Source organism: Ovis aries, chromosome 20, assembly GCF_016772045.2.
Source record: "Ovis aries strain OAR_USU_Benz2616 breed Rambouillet chromosome 20, ARS-UI_Ramb_v3.0, whole genome shotgun sequence".
In the NCBI taxonomy this organism is placed as follows: domain Eukaryota; kingdom Metazoa; phylum Chordata; class Mammalia; order Artiodactyla; family Bovidae; genus Ovis; species Ovis aries.
This window is the reverse complement of record NC_056073.1, coordinates 26,061,905-26,081,824: the sequence shown is the minus strand read 5'-3', so window position 1 is coordinate 26,081,824 and position 19,920 is coordinate 26,061,905. Positions and strand designations below refer to the sequence as shown.

General features: G+C 36.5%; 1 protein-coding gene across 1 annotated transcript in view; it reads right to left on the bottom strand.

Moving 5' to 3' along the window:
• The window catches only part of TSBP1 (testis expressed basic protein 1), a 62,530-nt gene that overhangs the window by 9,469 nt on the left and 33,141 nt on the right, over nucleotides 1-19,920 (bottom strand). The window contains exons 25-29 of the mRNA XM_027958552.3: nucleotides 18,737-18,757; nucleotides 17,747-17,764; nucleotides 16,038-16,058; nucleotides 15,332-15,349; nucleotides 10,676-10,696 (exon numbers count right to left, since the gene is read on the bottom strand). Coding sequence (XP_027814353.2) covers nucleotides 10,676-10,696; nucleotides 15,332-15,349; nucleotides 16,038-16,058; nucleotides 17,747-17,764; nucleotides 18,737-18,757 — 99 coding nt within the window. The remainder of the gene's footprint in view (nucleotides 1-10,675; nucleotides 10,697-15,331; nucleotides 15,350-16,037; nucleotides 16,059-17,746; nucleotides 17,765-18,736; nucleotides 18,758-19,920) is intronic.

The following is a 19,920-nucleotide window of genomic DNA, read 5'->3' as shown; positions in this document are numbered from 1 at the left end:
GGATTTGAGTTCTTTGTAGTTCCATATAAATTTTAAGACTTTTTTTCCTTCTATTTCTGTGTTGAATATGAAGAATACCGTTTTAATGGGGATTGTTTTGAAACGTATAGATGGCTTTGGGTAGTGTGAACATTTAACAGTATTAATTCTTCTGATCCACAAACATTGGGGATGGGTTTCCATTGTTCCTTCTTTGATTTCTTTTAGCAAAGTGTTAATAGTTTCTGTTGTACAGTGATTTCCCTTTCTTGGTTAAATTTGTTCCTAGGTATTTTATTGGTTTTGATGTTACTGTGAATGGGAAAGTTGTCTTTATTACTTTTTCAGTTTCATTATTAGTGTGTAGAAGTGCAATTGATTCCCAAATATTGATTTTGTATCGGAAAAGTGAAAGTGAAAGTGAAGTTGCTCAGTCATGTCTGACTCTTCGTGACGCCCTGGACTGTAGCCTACCAGGCTCCTCTGTCCATGGGATTTTCCAGGCAAGAATAATGGAGTGGGTTGCCATTTCCTTCTCCAGAGGATCTTCCTGACCCAGGGATTGAACCTGGGTCTCCCACATTGTAGGCAGATGCTTTACTGTCTGAATCACCAGGGGAGCCTTTGTGTCAGAAGCCTTACTGAAATTGTTGACTAGTTCCAAAAGTTTTTTGGTTGCATCTTTGATATTTTCTATATAGTCAAGGTTATGGTTTTTCCTGTGGTCATGTATGGATGTGAGAGTTGGACTGTGAAGAAGGCTGAGCATCAAAGAATTAATGCTTTTGAACCGTGGCGTTGGAGAAGACTCTTGAGAATCCCTTGGACTGCAAGGAGATCCAACCAGTCCATTCTGAAGGAGATCAGCCCTGGGATTTCTTTGGAAGGAATGATGCTAAAGCTGAAACTCCAGTACTTTGGCTACCTCATGTGAAGTGTTGACTCATTGGAAAAGACTCTGATGCTGGGAGGGATTGGGGGCAGGAGGAGAAGGGGAGGACAGAGGATGAGATGGCTGGATGGCATCACTGACTCGATGGATGTGAGTCTGAGTGAACTCTGGGAGCTGGTGATGGACAGCGAGGCCTGGCGTGCTGTGATTCATGGGGTCGCAAAGAGTCAGACATGACTGAGTGACTGAACTGACTGAACTGAACTGAACTGATATATAAAATCATACCAGCTATAAATAGTGACAGTTTTACTTCTTTCCTGATTTGGATTTCTTCTATTTCTTTTTGTCCTATCCTATGATCTGTACTAAAAAGCCTCTTGATGAAAGTGAAAGAGGAGAGTGAAAAAGTTGGCTTAAAGCTCAACATTCAGAAAATGAAGATCATGGCATCTGGTCCCATCACTTCATGGGAAATAGATGGGGAAACAGTGGAAAGAGTGTCAAACTTTATTTCTTGGGGCTCCAAAATCACTGCAGATGGTGATTGCAGCCATGAAATTAAGATGCTTACTCCTTGGAAGGGAAGTTATGACCAACCTAGATAGCATATTCAAAAGCAGAGGTACTACTTTGCCAACAACGATCAGTCTAGTCAAAGCTATGGTTTTTCCAGTGGTCATGTATGGATGTGAGAGTTCGACTGTGAAGAAGGCTGAGAGCCAAAGAATTGATGCTTTTGAACTGTGGTGTTGGAGAAGACTCTTGAGAGTCCCTTGGACTGCAAGGAGATCCAACTAGTCCATCCTAAAGGAGACCAGTCCTGGATGTTCATTGGAAAGACTGATGCTGAGGCTGAAACTCCAATACTTTGGCCACCTCATGTGAATAGTTGACTCACTGGAAAAGACTCTGATGCTGGGAGGGATTAGGGGCAGGAGGAGAAGGGGATGACAGAGGATGAGATGGATGGATGGCATCATCGACTGGATACAAATGAGTTTGGGTGAACTCTGTGAGTTGCCTGGCATGCTGCAGTTCATGGGGTCGCAAAGAGTCGGACACGACTGAGTGACTAAACTGAACTGTACTGATGATCTGTCCCTGAGAGTGTTCCAATTGCACTTGAGAAGAATGTGTATTTTGTTGCTGTTGGATGGAATGTTCTATATATGTTTGTTAAGTTCATTTGGTCTAGCTTATAGTTCAGTTCCAGCACTTCTCCGTTGATTTTCTCTCTGGATGATCTATCTATTGCTGATAGTGGGATATTGAAGTCTCCTGCTGTTATTGTATTGTTATCTCTTTCTCCCTTCAATATTATAACTGACAATATATTTAGGTGCGCCAATGTTGGGTGCATATGTATTCACAGTGGTTATATTTTCTTGATGTGAACCTTTCCTTATTATGTAATGACTTTGTTTGTCTCTTATTACTGTTTTTGGCTTAAAGTTTATTTTGTCTCAGGTAAGTATGTCCAAGCGAGGCTTCAACTGTATGTGAACTGTGGACTTCTAGATGTTCAAGCTGGATTTAGAAAAGGCAGAGGAACCAGAGATCAAATTGCCCACATTTGCTGGATCATTGAAAAAGCACAAGAGTTCCAGAAAAACATCTACTTTCTCTTTATTGACTATGCCAAAGTCTTTGATTGTGTGGATCACAGTAAACTGTGTAAGATTCTTAAAGAGATGGGAATATCAGACCACCTGACCTGCCTCCTGAGAAACCTGTATGCGGGTCAAGAAGCAACAGTTAGAACTGGACATGGAACACAGACTGGTTCCAAATAGGGAAAGGAGTACGTCAAGACTGTATATTGTCACCCTGCTTATTTAGCTTATATGCAGAGTACATCATGAGAAATGCTGGACTGGATGAAGCACAAGCTGGAATCAAGATTGCTGGGAGAAATATCAATAACCTCAGATATGCAGATGCCACCACCCTTATGGCAGAAAGCAAAGAAGAACTAAAGAACCGCTTGATGAAAGTGAGAGAAGAGAGTGAAAAAGTTGGCATAAAACTAAACATTCAGAAAACGAAGATCATGGCATCCGATCCCATCAGTTCATGGGAAGTAGATGGGGAAACAGTGGGAACAGTGGCAGACTTTATTTCTTTGGGCTCCAAAATCACTGCAGATGCTGACTGCAGCCATGAAATTAAAAGACACTTGCTCCTTGGAAGAAAAGTTATGACCAACCTAGACAGCTTATAAAAAAGCAGAGACATTGGTTTTCCAACAAAGGTCCATCTAGTCAAAGCTATGGTTTTTCCAGTAGTCATGTATGGATGTGAGAGTAGGACTATAAAGAAAGCTGCTGCTACTGCTAAGTCGCTTCAGACTCTATGCAACCCCGTAGATGGCAGCCCATCAGGCTGCCCCATCCCTGCGATTCTCCAGGCAAGAACACTGGAGTGGGCTGCCATTTCCTTCTCCAATGCATGAAAGTGAAATGTGAAAGTGAAGTTGCTCAGTCGTTTCCGACTCTTAGCGACCCCATGGACTGCAGCCCACCAGGCTCCTCCATCCATGGGATTTTCCAGGCAAGAGTACTGGAGTAGGTTGCCTTTGCCTTCTCCAAAGAAAGCTGAGTGCCGAAGAATTAATGCTTTTGAACTGTGGTGTTGGAGAAGACTCTTGAGAGTCCTTTGGACTGCAAGGAGATCCAACTAGTCCATCCTAAAGGAAATCAGTTCTGAACATTCATTGGAAGGACTGATGTTGAAGCTGAACCTCCAATACTTTGTCTACCTGATGCGAAGAACTGACTCATCAGGAAAGACCCTGATGCTGGGAGAGATTGAAGGTGGGAGGAGAAGGGGATGACAGGATGAGATAGTTGGATGGCATCACCGACTCAATGGACAGGAGTTTGAGTAAACTCTGGGAGTTGGTTATGGACAGGGAAGCCTGAGTGGGCTGCAGTCCATGGGGTCGCAAAGAGATGGACATGTGTGTGTTTAGAGCTGAAATAATTCTCCTATGGGCAGAATATGGTCGGATCTTGTTTTTAAATCTATTTAACGTTTATGTCGGAGAAGGCAATGGCAACCCACTCCAGTACTCTTGCCTGGAAAATCCCATGGATGGAGGAGCCTGGTGGGCTGCAGTCCATGGGGTTGCTAAGAGTCGGACACGACTGAGCGACTTCACTTTCACTTTTCACTTTCATGCATTGTAGAAGGAAATGGCAACCCACTCCAGTGTTCTTGCCTGATGGGATGCTGTTTGTGGGGTCGCACAGGGTCGGACATGATTGAAGCGACTTAGCAGCAGCAGCAGCGTTTTTGTACCTTTTGATTGGTGAATTTAGTGTGATTATTATGATTTGTAAGTTTGTCCTACTGCTTTATTGTTTGTCTTCTTATTTGATGGATATTTTCATTGTTTTTTCTCCCTACTGTTTCTGCCTATCTTTGTAAGTTGGTGGTTTTCCATGGTGATGTACTTAGTTTCCTTTTTAACATTTTTTTGTGAATCTACTCTAGATTTTTGCTTTGTAGGTGAATGAGGATTACATAAAACGTCTCATAGATACAGGAGTCCATTTTTATGCCAACAGCAACTTATTTTCATTTGTTTAAAAGGCTCTGTCCTTTGACTCTTCCATGTGTATATACTTTTTTATTTTTTTGCAAATCTTTTTAATGTCTGGCTAAAGAGAATATGGCTAAATTCTCATATCTGCTTCTGCATTCAATTGTTTAATAGGCAGTTTCAACTGAATTATATGAAGATCTGACCTTGCATATCAAATATTAACTTTGAATCCCTTTTTATATTTTTCATGTCACAGCTTATATTTTTTATGCTATGAATTTGTCAACGAATGTCTATGGGGTCACACAGAATTGGACACGACTGGTGACTTAGCAGTAGCAGTATAGCTATAGTTATTTTTAATGCTCTTTTCCTTTAACTTTTATACTGTAGTTAAGTAGTTAACACATCATTCAAATACAGAGTTATACTTTTCTAATTCTGTTAACTTTTCACCTTTACAGGAGAATTGTGTACTGTCACATATTTTTATGTAGTTGATAAGTATTTTTTCATTTTAGCCTGAAGAATTAGATTAGATTTTCTTGCAAGGCAGGTCTTGTCATGGTGAACTCCTTCAGCTTTTGTGTTTTTGAGAAAGCCTTTATTTATTTCATTTCTGAAAGATAAGTTTGCTGGATAAAGTATTATTTGTTGATAAATTTTACCTTTCAGCACTCTGAATATGTTATTTCACTCTCTTCTGGCCTGTAAAGTTTCTGCTAAGAAATCCCCTGACAGTCCACTGGGGGTAACTTGTAGGTTACTTTTTTTTCTTGTCTGCTTTTAAGATTCTTTATCAGTGATTTTTGGCAGCGTCATTATAATGTGTCTTGGAGAGGCCTTTTAGCATTGAGATAATAAGGCGTTCTACTAGCTTCATGGATGCCTATGTCAAAGTCCTTCACCAGGTTTGGAAAGTTCTCAGCTATCTTTTAAAAATAAACTCCCTGCTTACTTTTCCCTCTCTTCTCCTTATGTTACACCAATTATTCTTGCTTTTTCAGATTGAATCTGATAGCTCTTATAGCGTCTCTTCACTTGAAAAAATCTAAGTTCTCTATCTTCTTATAACTGAATTATTTCTGTATTCATGTCCTCTAAGTCATATCCTCCATCTTCCTTTTGGTCTGCCTTGTTACCTTTGCTCTCTATTGCATTTTTCATGATGTTTTTTGGTATATCTAACTTTACAAAGTGAAAACAGAGCATGGAATTGACACAATACCTGGAAAAAATGTGTTTACACTGAGGAAAATGAGTAGTTATATTCTAGAGAAGGAGTTAGCAAAGTACAGCCAATGGAATAAATCTATCCAGCCTGCCACATATATGCATACATCCTGCGAGATAAGGATGGAGCTTACATTTTAAAATTGGTTGAAAAAATAAGAATAATATTTTGTAAGGTGTGAAAATTGACATTAAAATTTAAGTGTCTACAAATAATGCCTTATTGGGACACATCCGTGCTGTTTCTTTTACATATTATTTCTGACTGCTTTTGTGCTACAACAGCAGAGTTGAGTAGTTGTGACAGAGACCTTATGGCTTACAAAACTTAAAATATTTATTATCTGTCCTCTACAGAAAAGTTTACTCATCTGTGCTCTAGAGGAAACTAAAATACTAGAAATAGATTAGCAATTTTACTAGTAAGTACTTGAGGTATTCCTGAAAATCAGAACAAGGAGGTATGTTAATTTTTGGATCAGAAACAATTCTTCCCTGCTTCCATTTCCCTAATTCTTTCTTCTATGGTACCATCAAGATCTCTAGTAGGACAGAGTGCTATGGTAGGACAGCAGATTCCTCAATGGGTTGTAAGAATCTGATATTTCCTGCTACCTTAATGACTCACTGTGAATTAAGTTACTGTCATCCCCCTAACTGATCTTACTGCTTTCACCCTTGTCTGCCAGTCAACTTTCCAATATAGTAGCTACAGGTATCCTTTTAAAGTTTCAGTCAGATCGGATCACTTTGGTTAAGATCTACCAATGACTCCTCATCTTGTTTAAGCCAAACTCATTGCAGTGCCTTTCCAAGGAAGGCCTTAGAACATCTATCCCCTCATAGCTCTCTGATAGCTTCTCTTTATCTCTTTATGCTCCAGTTGCATGTGATTCTTGTTTTTCCTCAAAGAGTTCAGAAATGTTTCTATCACAGAGTGGTTTGCTCATTGTCCTCTCTGCCTGAGATACTGCCCTTTAGATATCTGCCTGCCTCTCACCTCTTTCATGTTCTATTTTGTAGTTCTATCAGTTGCTGAGAATAGGGCTTTGAATTTCCCTGCTGTAATTGTGAGTTTTATTCTTTCTCTTTTCATTCCTATTAGTTTTCTTTCCTGTATGTTTTAAAGCTCTGTTTGGTGCATACATATATGGGATTTCTATGTCTTCTTGGTGTTTTGATTTTTTTCTTATCTTAATGTCATATCCTTCATTGTTTCTGGTAAGTTTTGCTTTGAGGTATACTTTTTGTGATATTAATTTACCCACTCTTGCTTTAAAAATGGATACTTTCATAGTATAGATTTTATATTCTCTTACTTTTCTTATGATTTCATAGTTGGATAATTAAAAATATACTATGCTAATTTTTTAGTAAGCATTTTTAAGAGCAGTTTTAAGTTCACAGCAATTTTAAGAAGAAAATATGATTTCCCAGATTCTTTCTATTGCTACAGATGCACAACCTTCTGCATTATCAATATCCCCTATCAGAGTGGTACATTTGTTAAACTGATAAACATAGATTGAAGTATCATACTCATCCAAAGTCTGTAGTTTACATTATGATTCCCTTTTTTTAATCTTTGTCGGATTTATTTCACTTAGCATAATAGCCTCTAGATCCATCCATGTCACAAATGGCAATATTTCATTTTTATAGCTGAGTAGGATTTCAGCCATGAAATTAAAGGACACTTATTCCTTGGAAGGAAAGTTATGCCCAACCTAGACAGCATATTAAAAAGCAGAGACATTACTTTGCCCACAAAGGTCTGCCTAGTCATGTATGGATGTGAGAGTTGGACTATAAAGAAAGCTGAGCACCGAAGAACTGATGCTTTTGAACTGTGGTGTTGGAGTCCCTTGGACTGCAAGGAGATCCAGCCAGTCCATCCTAAAGGAGATCAGTCCTGGGTGTTCATTGGAAGGACTGATGTTGAAGCTGAACCTCCAATACTTTGGCCACCCCATGCGAAGAACTGACTCATTTGAAAAGACCCTGATGCTGGGAAAGATTGAGGGCAGGAGGAGAAGGGGACGACAGAGGATGAGATGGTTGGATGGCATCACCGACTCAATGGACAAGAATTTGAGTAAATTCTGGGAGTTGGTGATGGACAGGGAGGCCTGGTGTGCTTCAGTCCATGGGGTCACAAAGAACTGGACACGATTGAGCAACTGAACTGAACTGAATATTCCATTATATATATGTGTATGTATCTTAGAAAATAATTTATTTTAATTGGAGGCTAATTAATTACAATATTGTAGTGGTTTTTGCCATATATTGACATGAACCAGCCATAGGTGTACATGTGTCCCCCATCCTGAGCCCCCCTCCTGCCTCTCTTCCCATACCATCCCTCAGGGTTGGCCCAATGCACTGGCTTTGAGTGTCCTATTTTATGCATATGATTCACTTTTGGTGTGATATATTCTATGGGTTTAGGGAAATGTTCAGTGACATAAATAGCATTATATTATCGTACACAGTATTTTATTGCACTCAAAATTATTGTGCTCCACCTATTCATGTTTCCTTACACCTTTCCCCACTCCACACTTCACCTCTGGCAATGACTGATATTTTTACTGTCTCCATAATTTTGTCTTTCAAGAATGTCATATAGTTGGGATCATACAGTATATGATCATACAGTATACTTCCCTTGTGGCTCAGAAGGTAAAAGCATCTGCCTACAATGTGGGAGACCCGGGTTTGATCCCTGGGGTTGGGAAGATCCCCTGGAGAAGGAAATGGCAACCCACTCCAGTATTCTTGCCTGAAAAGTCCCATGGACAGAGGAGCTTGGCAGGTTATACAGTCCATGGGGTTGCAAAGAGTTGGACACGACTGAGTGACTTCACTTCACTATACAGTATATAGCTTTTTCAGTTTGGCTTCTTTTATTTAATAATATGCATTTAAGTTTCCTCTCTGTCTTTTCATGATTTTATAGCTCATTTCTTTTTAGTGTTGAATGATATTCCATTGCCAGGATGTACCACAGTTTGAAGAACATCTTGTTTGCTTCCAAGTTTTGACAATTGCAGATGAAGCTGCTATGAAAATCTGTGTGCAGGTTTTAGTGTAGACATACATTTTGAATCCCTTGAGTATATACCAAGGAGCATGATTGCCAAATTGTATGTTAAGAGTATGTTTAGACTTATAAGAAACAGCGAAATTGTCTTCCAAAATGGCTATACCATTTTGCATTTCCTTCAGCAAAGTTGCTTCATATCCCTGTCAGCATTTGGTATTGTCAGTATTCTGATTTTTGACCATTCTAAATAGAATAGAATATGCAGTGGTATCTAATTTTTAATTTGCATTCCTTGGTGACATATGATGTTGAACATCTTTTTTAATGTTTATTTGCCATCCATATATCTTCTTTGGTGAGGTATCTGTTAAGGTCTTTAGCTCATTTTTTAACTTGTTTTCTTATTATTGAATTTTAAGAGTTCTTTGTATGTTTTAGATTACAGTGTCTTTGCAAATACTTTTTTGTCAGTCCATGGCATATTTTCTAATTCTCTTGATGTGCCTTTGCAGAGGAGAAAACTTTAAAGAAGTCAGCTTATCAATTATTTCTCTTATAAATTCTGCTTTTAGTTTTGTACCTAGAAAGTTACTGCCATTCCCAACATCATTTAGATTACTCCTATGCTATCTCCAAGGAGTGTTAAAATTTTGGGTTTTATATTTAGGGATGTGATCCATTTTGAATTAAGTAAGATCTGGGTCAAGGTTCATTTTTTGCAAGTGTATGTGCGGGTGTTGCAACACCATTTGTTGAAGTTTATCTTTGCTCCAGCGTATTGTCTTTGCTCCCTTGTCAAAGATTAGTTGACTCTATATATGTAAGTAGGGCTATTTCTGCGCTGTCTATTCTGTTCTACTGATCTATTTATCTGTTTTTTTTTTTTTTTTTTCACTGATACTACACTGTCTGGATAACTGTAGCTTTATATACAAGTCTTTAAGTTGGGTAGTGTCGATCCTCCAATTTTGTTCTTCTCTTTCAATATATTGTATTGGCTATTCTGTGTCTTTTGCTACTTCATATACACTTTAGAATCAGTTTTTCAGCATTTACAAAATATCTTCCTAGGATTTTGATTGAAACTGCATTGAATCTATAGATAACTTTGAAGAACTGACATCTTGGTTATTATATTGAACATGGACTATCTTTCCATTTATTTAGTTTTTTGATTTCATTCATCAGAGTTTTGTAATTTTTGTTTTTCAATTGATCCATTCAGACCAACTCTTTTTGGAAAATGGAGACATATTCATTTTTTAAAAGTTTGCCTGAGTATTACATAAGTTCCTATTCTGTTCTTTCAAGGAGGGAGCATCAGAAAAGGCTTCTAGAGTAGTGCTCCTAATGTTTACTCTCTGAGCAGCAGTGGTGGTTCAGATTTAGAGATGAAGGAGGGGACAAAGATCAACTTTTCTTTCTGTATTCAACTTATTTTAATTTGTTTTTCTTTGTTTACATTGTGCATCTGTCCTTCCTTATACTCTCAGCTTACTCATATTTTCTAATTTTATTTTTCTACCTTTCATCTTTTGGAATTTTGTTTTGTGACCCTATATTTCAGATTAAAATATAAATTTGTTATTATGTTATATCCATGGTCTTTCTGGTGATGTGACTTCAGCGTATTTTGCCGGCATTGTTTCCCTTTGTTTCTATTCTATAACTTAATTCTCTAACCAAAGGAACATTTTTTTTTCTTTATCCTTGACATATGATTTCCTATTAAATCCTACATGATTTCCTATGTAGGCCTTTAATTTACAGCCTTCCTCCCTAAAAAATCCCAAACCCAACAACCCTCCAAACTATTTATTACCTAAAGTAATACTAAAAGTGTGGAAGAAAAGTGGTAGAAAATAGTCACTCAGGGTTCAGACTGGTCAGATGTAAAAAGTATCAGGACAAATAAAGGAACACAGATATTACAGATGGCCAGAAGAAACTGAGAAAGACGATTAGAACTTACCAGCTGCCACTGGACCAATTACTAAAAAAGAAAAATAGAACAAATTATTATTTTTAAAAAATTATGTACTTGGTTACCATTGAAAATCCCACTAGGAACATCAGAAAAGGGACTTTGGGGAAACATTACATCTTATATCAATACTCTATTCTGTATTAATTCAATCGTAACTACACTTGAATAACCTAAATATCGAGATTTTTTGTTGTTATTGTTCAGTTGCTAAGTTGTGTCTGACTCTGCGACCCCATGTCAAACTCATGTCCATTGAGTTGGTGATGCCATCCAACCATCTCATCCTCTGTTGTCTCTTTCTCCTCCTGAACTCAGTCTTACCCAGCATCAGGGTCTTTTCCAGTAAGTAGGCTTTTCACATCAGTGGCCAAAGTATTGGAGTATCAGTCCTTCCAGTATATATTGCAGGTTGATTTCCTTTAGGAAGGCCTGTTTAATGGGTTATATGAGTGAAATTCACTTTTCTAATGAAATAATTTTTGTTTTTAAGATTCTTAACTAGGGCAAGAGTCACAACGTTGTAGGAGAATGATCACCAGTTCAAGATTACTATTTTAAGTTTCTCTTCTTGTTTTCTGTCTTTCAATATTCTCTCTCCATTTCAAACCTCTAGCCACTAGGTCAGCTCTCATATTCCTTTTGCAGTAGAGAATGTTTATTTATAATTTTGTCAATTAAAAAATTTTTGTCATAATTTTTCAATTTTTTTTCTTTCTGATAACCTCTGGGTTTTAACCAGAAATTTAAAATATGGTTTAATAAGTAGCATGTGTGAAACATGTAACCATTTAAGATTAGAGTTCTTACTTGCACATCTTTCAAGGGTATCAGTTCAGTTCAGTCAGTTCAGTCGCTCAGTTGTGTCTGACTCTTTGCGACCCCATGAATCGCAGCATGCCAGGCCTCCCTGTTCATCACCAACTCCAGGAGTTCACCCAAACTCATGTCCATCGAGTCACTGATGCCATCCAGCCATCTCATCCTCTGTCGTCCCCTTCTCCTCCTGCCCCAAATCCCTCCCAGCATCAGAGTCTTTTCCAATGAGTCAACTCTTTGCATGAGGTGGCCAAAGTATTGGAGTTTCAGCTTCAGCATCATTCCTTCCAAAGAACACCCAGGGCTGATCTCCTTCAGAATGGATTGGTTGGATCTCCTTGCAGTCCAAGGGACTCTCAAGAGTCTTCTCCAATACCACAGTTCAAAAGCATCAATTCTTCGGCACTCAGCTTTCTCCACAATCCAACTTTCACATCCATACATGACCACTGGAAAAACCATAGCCTTGACTAGACGGACCTTTGTAGGCAAAGTAATATCTGTACTTTTCAATATGCTATCTAGGTTGGTCATAACTTTGCTTCCAAGGAGTAAGCGTCTTTTAATTTCATGGCTGCAATCACCATCTGCAGTGATTTTGGAGCCCAAAAAAATAAAGTCTGACACTGTTTCCACTGTTTCCCCACCTATTTCCCATGAAGTGATGGGACCAGATGTCATGATCTTCATTTTCTGAATGTTGAGCTTTAAGCCAACTTTTTCACTCTCCTCTTTCACTTTCATCAAGAGGCTTTTTAATTCCTCTTCACCTTCTGCCATAAGGGTGGTGTCTGCATATCTGAGGTTATTGATATTTCTCCTGGCAATCTTGCTTCCAGCTTGTGTTTCTTCCAGCCCAGCGTTTCTCATGATGTACTCTGCATATAAGTTGAATAAGCAGGGTGACAATATACGGCCTTGATGTACTCCTTTTCCTACTTGGACCAGTCTGTTGTTCCATGTCCAGTTCTAACTGTTGCTTCCTGATACAAGTTTATCAAGAGGCAGGTCAGGTGGTCTGGTATTCCCATCTCTTTCAGAATTTTCCACAGTTTATTGTGATCCACACAGTCAAAGGCTTTGGCATAGTCAATAAAGCAGAAATAGATATTTTTCAGGAACTTTCTTCCTTTTTCCATGACCCAACAGATGTTGGCAATTTGATCTCTGCCTTTTCTAAAACCAGCTTGAACATCTGGAAGTTCACGTTTCGCGTATTGCTGAAGCCTGGCTTGGAGAATTTTGAGCATTACTTTACTAGCATGTGAGATGAGTGCAATTGTGCGGTATAGAACAGGAAAAACCAAGATCGGTTATAATGACAAATGAAAAGTCTCAGGAGCTTCAATTCCTGATCTTTTCTAGGCCTAAGTCTTTCATATGTTTACAGTGGGCAAATGGAGTTGAGTTAAGCTACTTTCACTTTTCTTCTCAATTTTTATGAAAATTTAAAGTATTTATTTAAATTTTGCTCCTATTTTTTTCTACTTCAGAGTCTAATCTCATAATGCATCTGTTCTGTTCTTCACTTTCCATTATATAATTCTTCTAAGTCCGTCACTTAATTTACTTATTCCTTGTCTTATCTTGAAAATATTTGAGCTAAAACCTTTGCTCTTTTAGGACATTTCTTCTATTAAAAATAAGGCCATATTATGTCTGTTCTGTTTATTCTTTGCATGAATATATTTCTCACTTAATATCAATAATTTTGGGGAAAAATTTAAAAGCAAAGGAGATAGGGAAATATACTACTTAGATTTTGCATTAATAAAAATGATTACAGCCGGTCAAAGCATGGGAATGGAACCCTGTGGGGGCCAAAGGACACTAGGATTGCTAACCAAACAATTGTTGGTGCACTTGGAAAAGAACTCTACTCACCTAACACAAAACTCAAGCTTCCAAAAATTCAATTACTAATAAATTTGTCTGTAGTGGAAGAGGAAAGAAATTCCTGAGACCACTTTCTCTTTTAAGAAGGAAGCTGTAATGAAACATCATAAATCAACCCCTCTACTGTTTTTGTCCAATAATTGAGAGCTGAAGGACAAATGTGGAGGCATTAAAATACCCACAACTTCATATAAATAGGAAAGCTGGGGGATGACATTCAGAAATTGTTATGGTAGAAGTTATTAATATCTAGATATTATTAATAGTTTACATTATTATAAAGTATTAAAATGTCACAATTATAGATATGCATTATTTATGAATTAGTAGCTAATAGTGACTGTAAAGACTGTTATTACACCAAGTTAGATTTATTCTTTGCTCATAGGTCATTTAGAAAAGAGTTGAAATATAGTCATTAGATAGAATGACTGGCTTTGTATGTGGAGGGGATATGAAAAGCTGCTGAAAAATAGGCAGCTGGTGAATTTATACCCAAAATCTCATCCAAGTCATGGTCATACTTCCCTAGTGTATTGAACAGAGTTTGTATTAATGCTATTACTCTTGAAAGTAGTAAAAATGGCTAAACATTTTATCATTTGATAAGAATAGCCAGTTTCCTCATGACACTTAGAGGGCACTTAACTAACGTCAACCAAGAAGAAGCTCTGTGTGACCGCCAAATAAAGAACTAAACTCCTAGAGGTACTTCAAAGTCCTGTGTCAAAAACATAAAAATAGATCTCTCTTTGGGGTGTTACTTTGAAAGAATAATGTAGTCTCTCTGACTAGAAGAGTTAGAGAGGCTATCATCCTCTAGTAACTGGAACATGAAAATTTTAAGTCTATTTTAGGAGACATAGGTAAGAGGGTAAAGTATGTATCTATACACGTTTCTTAGGAGACTGAGAAAAAAGAATTTCATATTCATTGGTAATTTTTGAAAAATTATTTTTTTTTAAAGTTCTCCACTGCAAAGTACGTTAAAGTAGACCTCGAGGATAGTAGGAGAAAGGTATCAGATGTTACCACATTTGAATGTAGCTCATAATTTTCCTGCCTCTCTCTTTAGGTGAAGAGATTTGACTTCCTGCTCTCGCCTCTTCATCGTCAGATTTTCCTCACAGCTTGACTTGTATTGATGAAATGTTTAAACTGTCACCAGCACTTGCTTCTCCCTACTTTTTTTTTTTCTGTCAGTAGGGGTTTATGTTTTCCACTAATTATAAATAAATTAGTTGTTCCAGTAGTGTGGAATAATGAGAATGAGAACATCAAATTTTCAAGGAAATGATTAAAGACTATACCAAGTAAAGATAATATAAATTAAATAAAGAGACATTAAATAGTTTACTCACAGCCACATGGCTGATGTTTTAACTGCGATTTGATTGGTCTGTCTGATTCCTTTCTTAAACACTGAAATATATTACCTTTACTTTTTTTTTTTAACCAGTTAGCATCATGCAAATTGTTTTGTTCCATATTTAGAATGATTCCTTAGAGCATGTATATGGAAATGGAACTACGAGTTTAAAGGATACTCTATTCTTTATATCTTATATTCTTTGTATCTTTATATACTGCCTCTGCACGTTTGCTTTCTAAAAGGGTTATATTAATTTAAATGGGATCAGTGATGTATCAATGTATACTACTTACCAAAGCAATGCTGACATTACTTATTCTATTTAAATTTGTTTCTTCTTTGGATGAAAAATACTACCTCAATGTCTTAATTTTCTATCCTTTATTTTTTTTTACCAGTCATTGAGCATACTATGGTTTTGAAATTTATCAGTAACTTAAGGGTACTGGATAATGGGGAGGCAAAGTGGGTTGGAAAAGGTGAATATGAAGTCCTTTACTTGAGGGCTAATTTTCAAAAAGACATTGGAATTAAGAAATAGATGAATAATAACTTACCAATAGGTACTGGAGTAACTGGCAGAACAACATGAAACAAATATATAATAGCAGAATTTTAGGATCAAGAATATAGTTACCTTCCTTGTTTTTCCAAGACAACAGAGAGATGTTTGGAAAACACTAAACCTCCCCCAGAAAGAAATCCAAAATGGAATAAGAGGAATTAGCATTTCTTTGTGGTGAAGTAGTAATCCTAGTCTGATGCAATTGTCTTCAGTGTATTTCAATGTAGTAGAAAGGCAGACTGGGCTAATAACGTAAGTGCTTATGTCATTCTTTTTCTTTCTCCTCTAGTATACAGGATTTAAATCATGTGGAGAACTTTCAAAAAATTTGAATGCTAATTGCAATTATTCTCTTTCCTCTTCCCACACCTAACATATCATACTGAATTTTCCTCGATTTTTTATTGGTATCTCCATATTTGTTATATCCCACCTATATATCTTTCCTTTTTGTAGTATGGAAGGTTCTTGTTATTAAAAGCTCTTTGAACAGTTTTAGAAAATAAAATATTTTTTATACTTAGTCTCAATCAAATATTTATTCTTTTTATTGAAAAATTAATAACACAGCAGGTTGCCAAGTAAAAGAGAGAGAGACTACTTATAAATAGAATAAATGCAATTGGTCATATTTGGGAAAAATATCTCCATTTATGATTCCATTTTGTACCAAATTTATGAAATGAAAAAGGACTTACTGATAGGTACTGCTACATGTGCTAAAATCCAAACACAAATGATTAGTATGGGTTGACACTGATAACAGAATTGACACTGATAAAAGAATTCTTACTAATACTGTTTCCAGACAAGAATTTCTGGGAAGAAAAAGGAAGAGTAAGTTCCAAACCTTTTACATGAGTTACTTTAATCTTTCTTGTACAGTAACACAATCATTTTAAAAGGATAAGAAAGGGGGAGGTTATTTTCTTTTTATCTAATTTCTCACGGAAAATTAAAATACCACAGAGCTGGAAAAGCCTCATATCCTTTATTTATTCTTTCCTGTGAGTTTTCCCACTTTTCTCTGTGATTCCTGTCTTACATTTAGTTGAAAACGTATTCTTTTCTTGAAAAGTCAGTAGAGTGAATCCCAAGATTTTCATGGCATTCTTAATTATTTCAGCTTATCAGCTTCATCTTCTAGATATTATTTAATAATCCAAGTGGGAAGAAGTTGGTCTGTGTGTTTGCAAAAATTAATGAACATAAGCAATTCCAGCTGTCAGAAATGAAGACTGACTTCACTTTCCCTGTGTTTCTCCTTGGGCAATAATATATAATCTCTATTGTGTCCTTATCATAAGTCTCTTAAAATATATGAAGTCTAGTTTGTTTTTAGTAGGACATTTTAACTTACTATGAAAAAAGTCAATCATTTTAATATTCCCCACTTATCATTGTAATCTGTGCTTTGTATAGAATCATAAATATTCTAGTAGGATTCTAAGGATAGGGTGTGAAAAATATAAATGTCAATTTTTTCCTTGAAATGGAAACAATCATTTTTAGGAAAAAGCCCACAGTGAGTAAATAAAAAATATCAAACAGAAGGGAAATTTCTTAGAATTGCAGTTGTCATTAATGTAGATACAGAGAATATGGCTCTCATTGATCTAATTGATATTGTTTGGTAAATAAAGATGGAAATATACTCTATAATACTTCTGAAACATATTTGTCAGATACAACAGTTCCATTTTTAGAAGTGAGAGAAATAAACTACATTTTCTTTCTATTTTCCCCAACTTCTCTGGATGAGAAACATGTCTAGAATGTTCAAATTTACATATGAACTCTAGGACAGGGGTGTCTTTTTCTATTTTTGGTCCCTGCTATATTCCCAGTGCCTGGCACATGATAAGACCTCAATAATTATATTTTTTTGAATGAGTAAGATCTCAATGAATTTAACTTTGCCAGTTCATCTTTATTTCTGTCTTATGCTTTTTAAATTTCCTACCAAAGAGAACCTATAAACTCTAATAAAAATACTAACAGTTAACACTTTTTTCCATAGGTAACAATTTTCAAAAAAAATAATGTTCAAAAACATTATTTCCAACTCCAAGTCACCTTTAACCTGTTTGTTATTTGCCATTTGTGAGTGTTTTACTTTCAAAATATTCATCAGTGACTAGAGGAAGTTCGGAGAAGGCAATGTCCACTCCAGTGTTCTTGCCTGGAGAATCCCAAGGATGGCGGAGCCTGGTGGGCTGCCGTCTACGGGGTCGCACAGAGTCGGACATGACTGAAGTGACTTAGCAGCAGCAGCAGCAGCAGAGGAAGTTAATCAATATAAATAAAGAAATTGAAAAACTTGAATGTCAAGGTCTTACTTGTTTAGAAAAGGATATAATCAACACAGGAACCAACCCTATAATTGATGGATAGATATAAAACTTACTTGGTGGTTCTTGCCTTACTGTGAAAGAGAAATAAAATAATTAAATGAATGAGACGTGAAGAATGAGTTACTTCTCAAATTCTTTATGCAGGAAGTTTTAAAAAACAGGACTTTGAGAGACCACCAAACTCTCTATTTGGAATCAGTTAAATTAGTGGGAGAATAAATGTCTTCAGATTATTCTGCTCAAGTACCTTTTAATTTGAGTGCTTTTTTTTGAAAGAAAGGATCAGAGAGGAATCATTGGAAGATGCTATTTCTTCCTTTTGATTTTTCTCTGCTAATTCAAACTTTTTGGTAAGATTTTTATGTCACACTTTATTGCCTCCTTATTATTATTCCTTTTTTTCTCATCACTTCTTTGGAATGATCATATTGATTTCTCATGATCATTACTGTAATTCTTACCTGCTAATTATTGTTTTTTAGATTAATTTTAGAAAAGTTCTCTTTTTCCCAGTCACATAGATATCTTAGGGCTGGTGACTCCCCATTTGAATGGGATGAAAGCAGTACTTGCTTTTAGATTCAGGTAAATAAGCCTGAATTTGAATCCCAACCTCTTCTGCTCATAATTGTGGGGTCATGAGCAAGTTACCTAGTCTTACCACTTCCTTCTTCTTATAGGAATAACAATATTTATCTTATATAATGTATATGCATATATAAAGCTAAGTACAGTGCCTGGTACCTTGTAAGTATGTAACAACTAGTATTTGTTATTATAGTACCCCATAGAGTACCAATTAGTTTCAATTATAGCCTCCAAATGAATGTTGATAGTTCAAAATGAAGCAAGCTACTGAAAATATGAATAGGGAAACAAGAAGCTAGAAGGAGAGAAATGCTAGAAAAAAATAAACCATATAATCAGAAATATAAATCTTAAGCCCTGGTGAACATTCACATTAAAAACAAGGCACAAAAGGGCCTCTAGGTACCATGAAACACCAGTGATAACAACAGAATTGAGAGAAACATGGGACCTACCTTTAGATTTTTCAGGTCTTGCTTTAATAAAAAAAGCAAAGGAACAATTAGTGTGATTGTCTAATGAAACAAACACATTTTCACTGATGTTATGATGAGCATCATAGACTGAACAGTAGTGGAAAGAAAAAAAGAGATTCTGCAAGGACCACTTCCCCTTGGAAATGTTATGGAAGAAATGGTCTATAGCTAGCGATGGAGCTCACTCTTTCTTTTCCCATCTAGGTCTCTGATTTTATTTAATTATCTGTTTCAATTTCAGTAACTTTTTTCATTTCAAAGATTTCAACTTTGTCCTTTTTTATATCTGCTTATTCTTTTTCCAAACTGCATTAAAAATATATGTAACTTTTTCTTTCATCTTTTTAAAACATGGATAGTCTCTTTTATTCCCCACGAGGATCAGAGCTCCCGTCTTTGCTGCTCTTATGTTATCTTAGCTCTACCGTATGCTATATGCCATATGCTATATTATCAACTGCTTTACCATTCTAACTTTTCTCTCTCCATAACCTCTTCAATTAGACTTTTGTTTCCCCTCTACCCTATTAAGATTACTAATAACCCTCATTTTACAAAATGCAATGACCAATTTTCAGTCCAAATTTTTATTTCTTGAAAGTTTTAGGTGCAGTTGTTTATATACTCTTTTCATCTGGAAATACTTTCTTGAGTTCTATAAGCCACTCTCCTGGTTTTTCTTCTTCCTCCCTGCACACTCCTTCTTTCTATACTTTGCTGGATTTTTTTCTTCTTCCTAACCTCTAAAACTGATGTTCCTGAGCACAGTTCTTAGCGTTCTTATCTTTACAGGCACCATTGGTAATCAAATTTAGTCCAGTGGTTTTAAAATGCTATCTCTACACTAAATTTGTCAAGTTCATTCTCCACCTGCTCTCCCCCTAAAGCAAGGGGAAGAGGATGTGAAATGGGAATGTCTCTATTACTACTGAGATAAAACTCTAAGGAAAAAGAGGCTGTAACCTCTCATATTTCCCCCCTCATACAACTTAGGTAAGACAAACCCATAGGAAGGATTGCATGACTCAGAAGCATAGTGGGAAGGGACTCCTAGAGCTGTGCAATGCAGAAATGCTGCTCTAAGGCTTTAACAAATGATGGCCAAATTAGTTCTTCTGTCTCACATACCATCTTTCTTCCAAGCCTCCATAAACACACAAGTT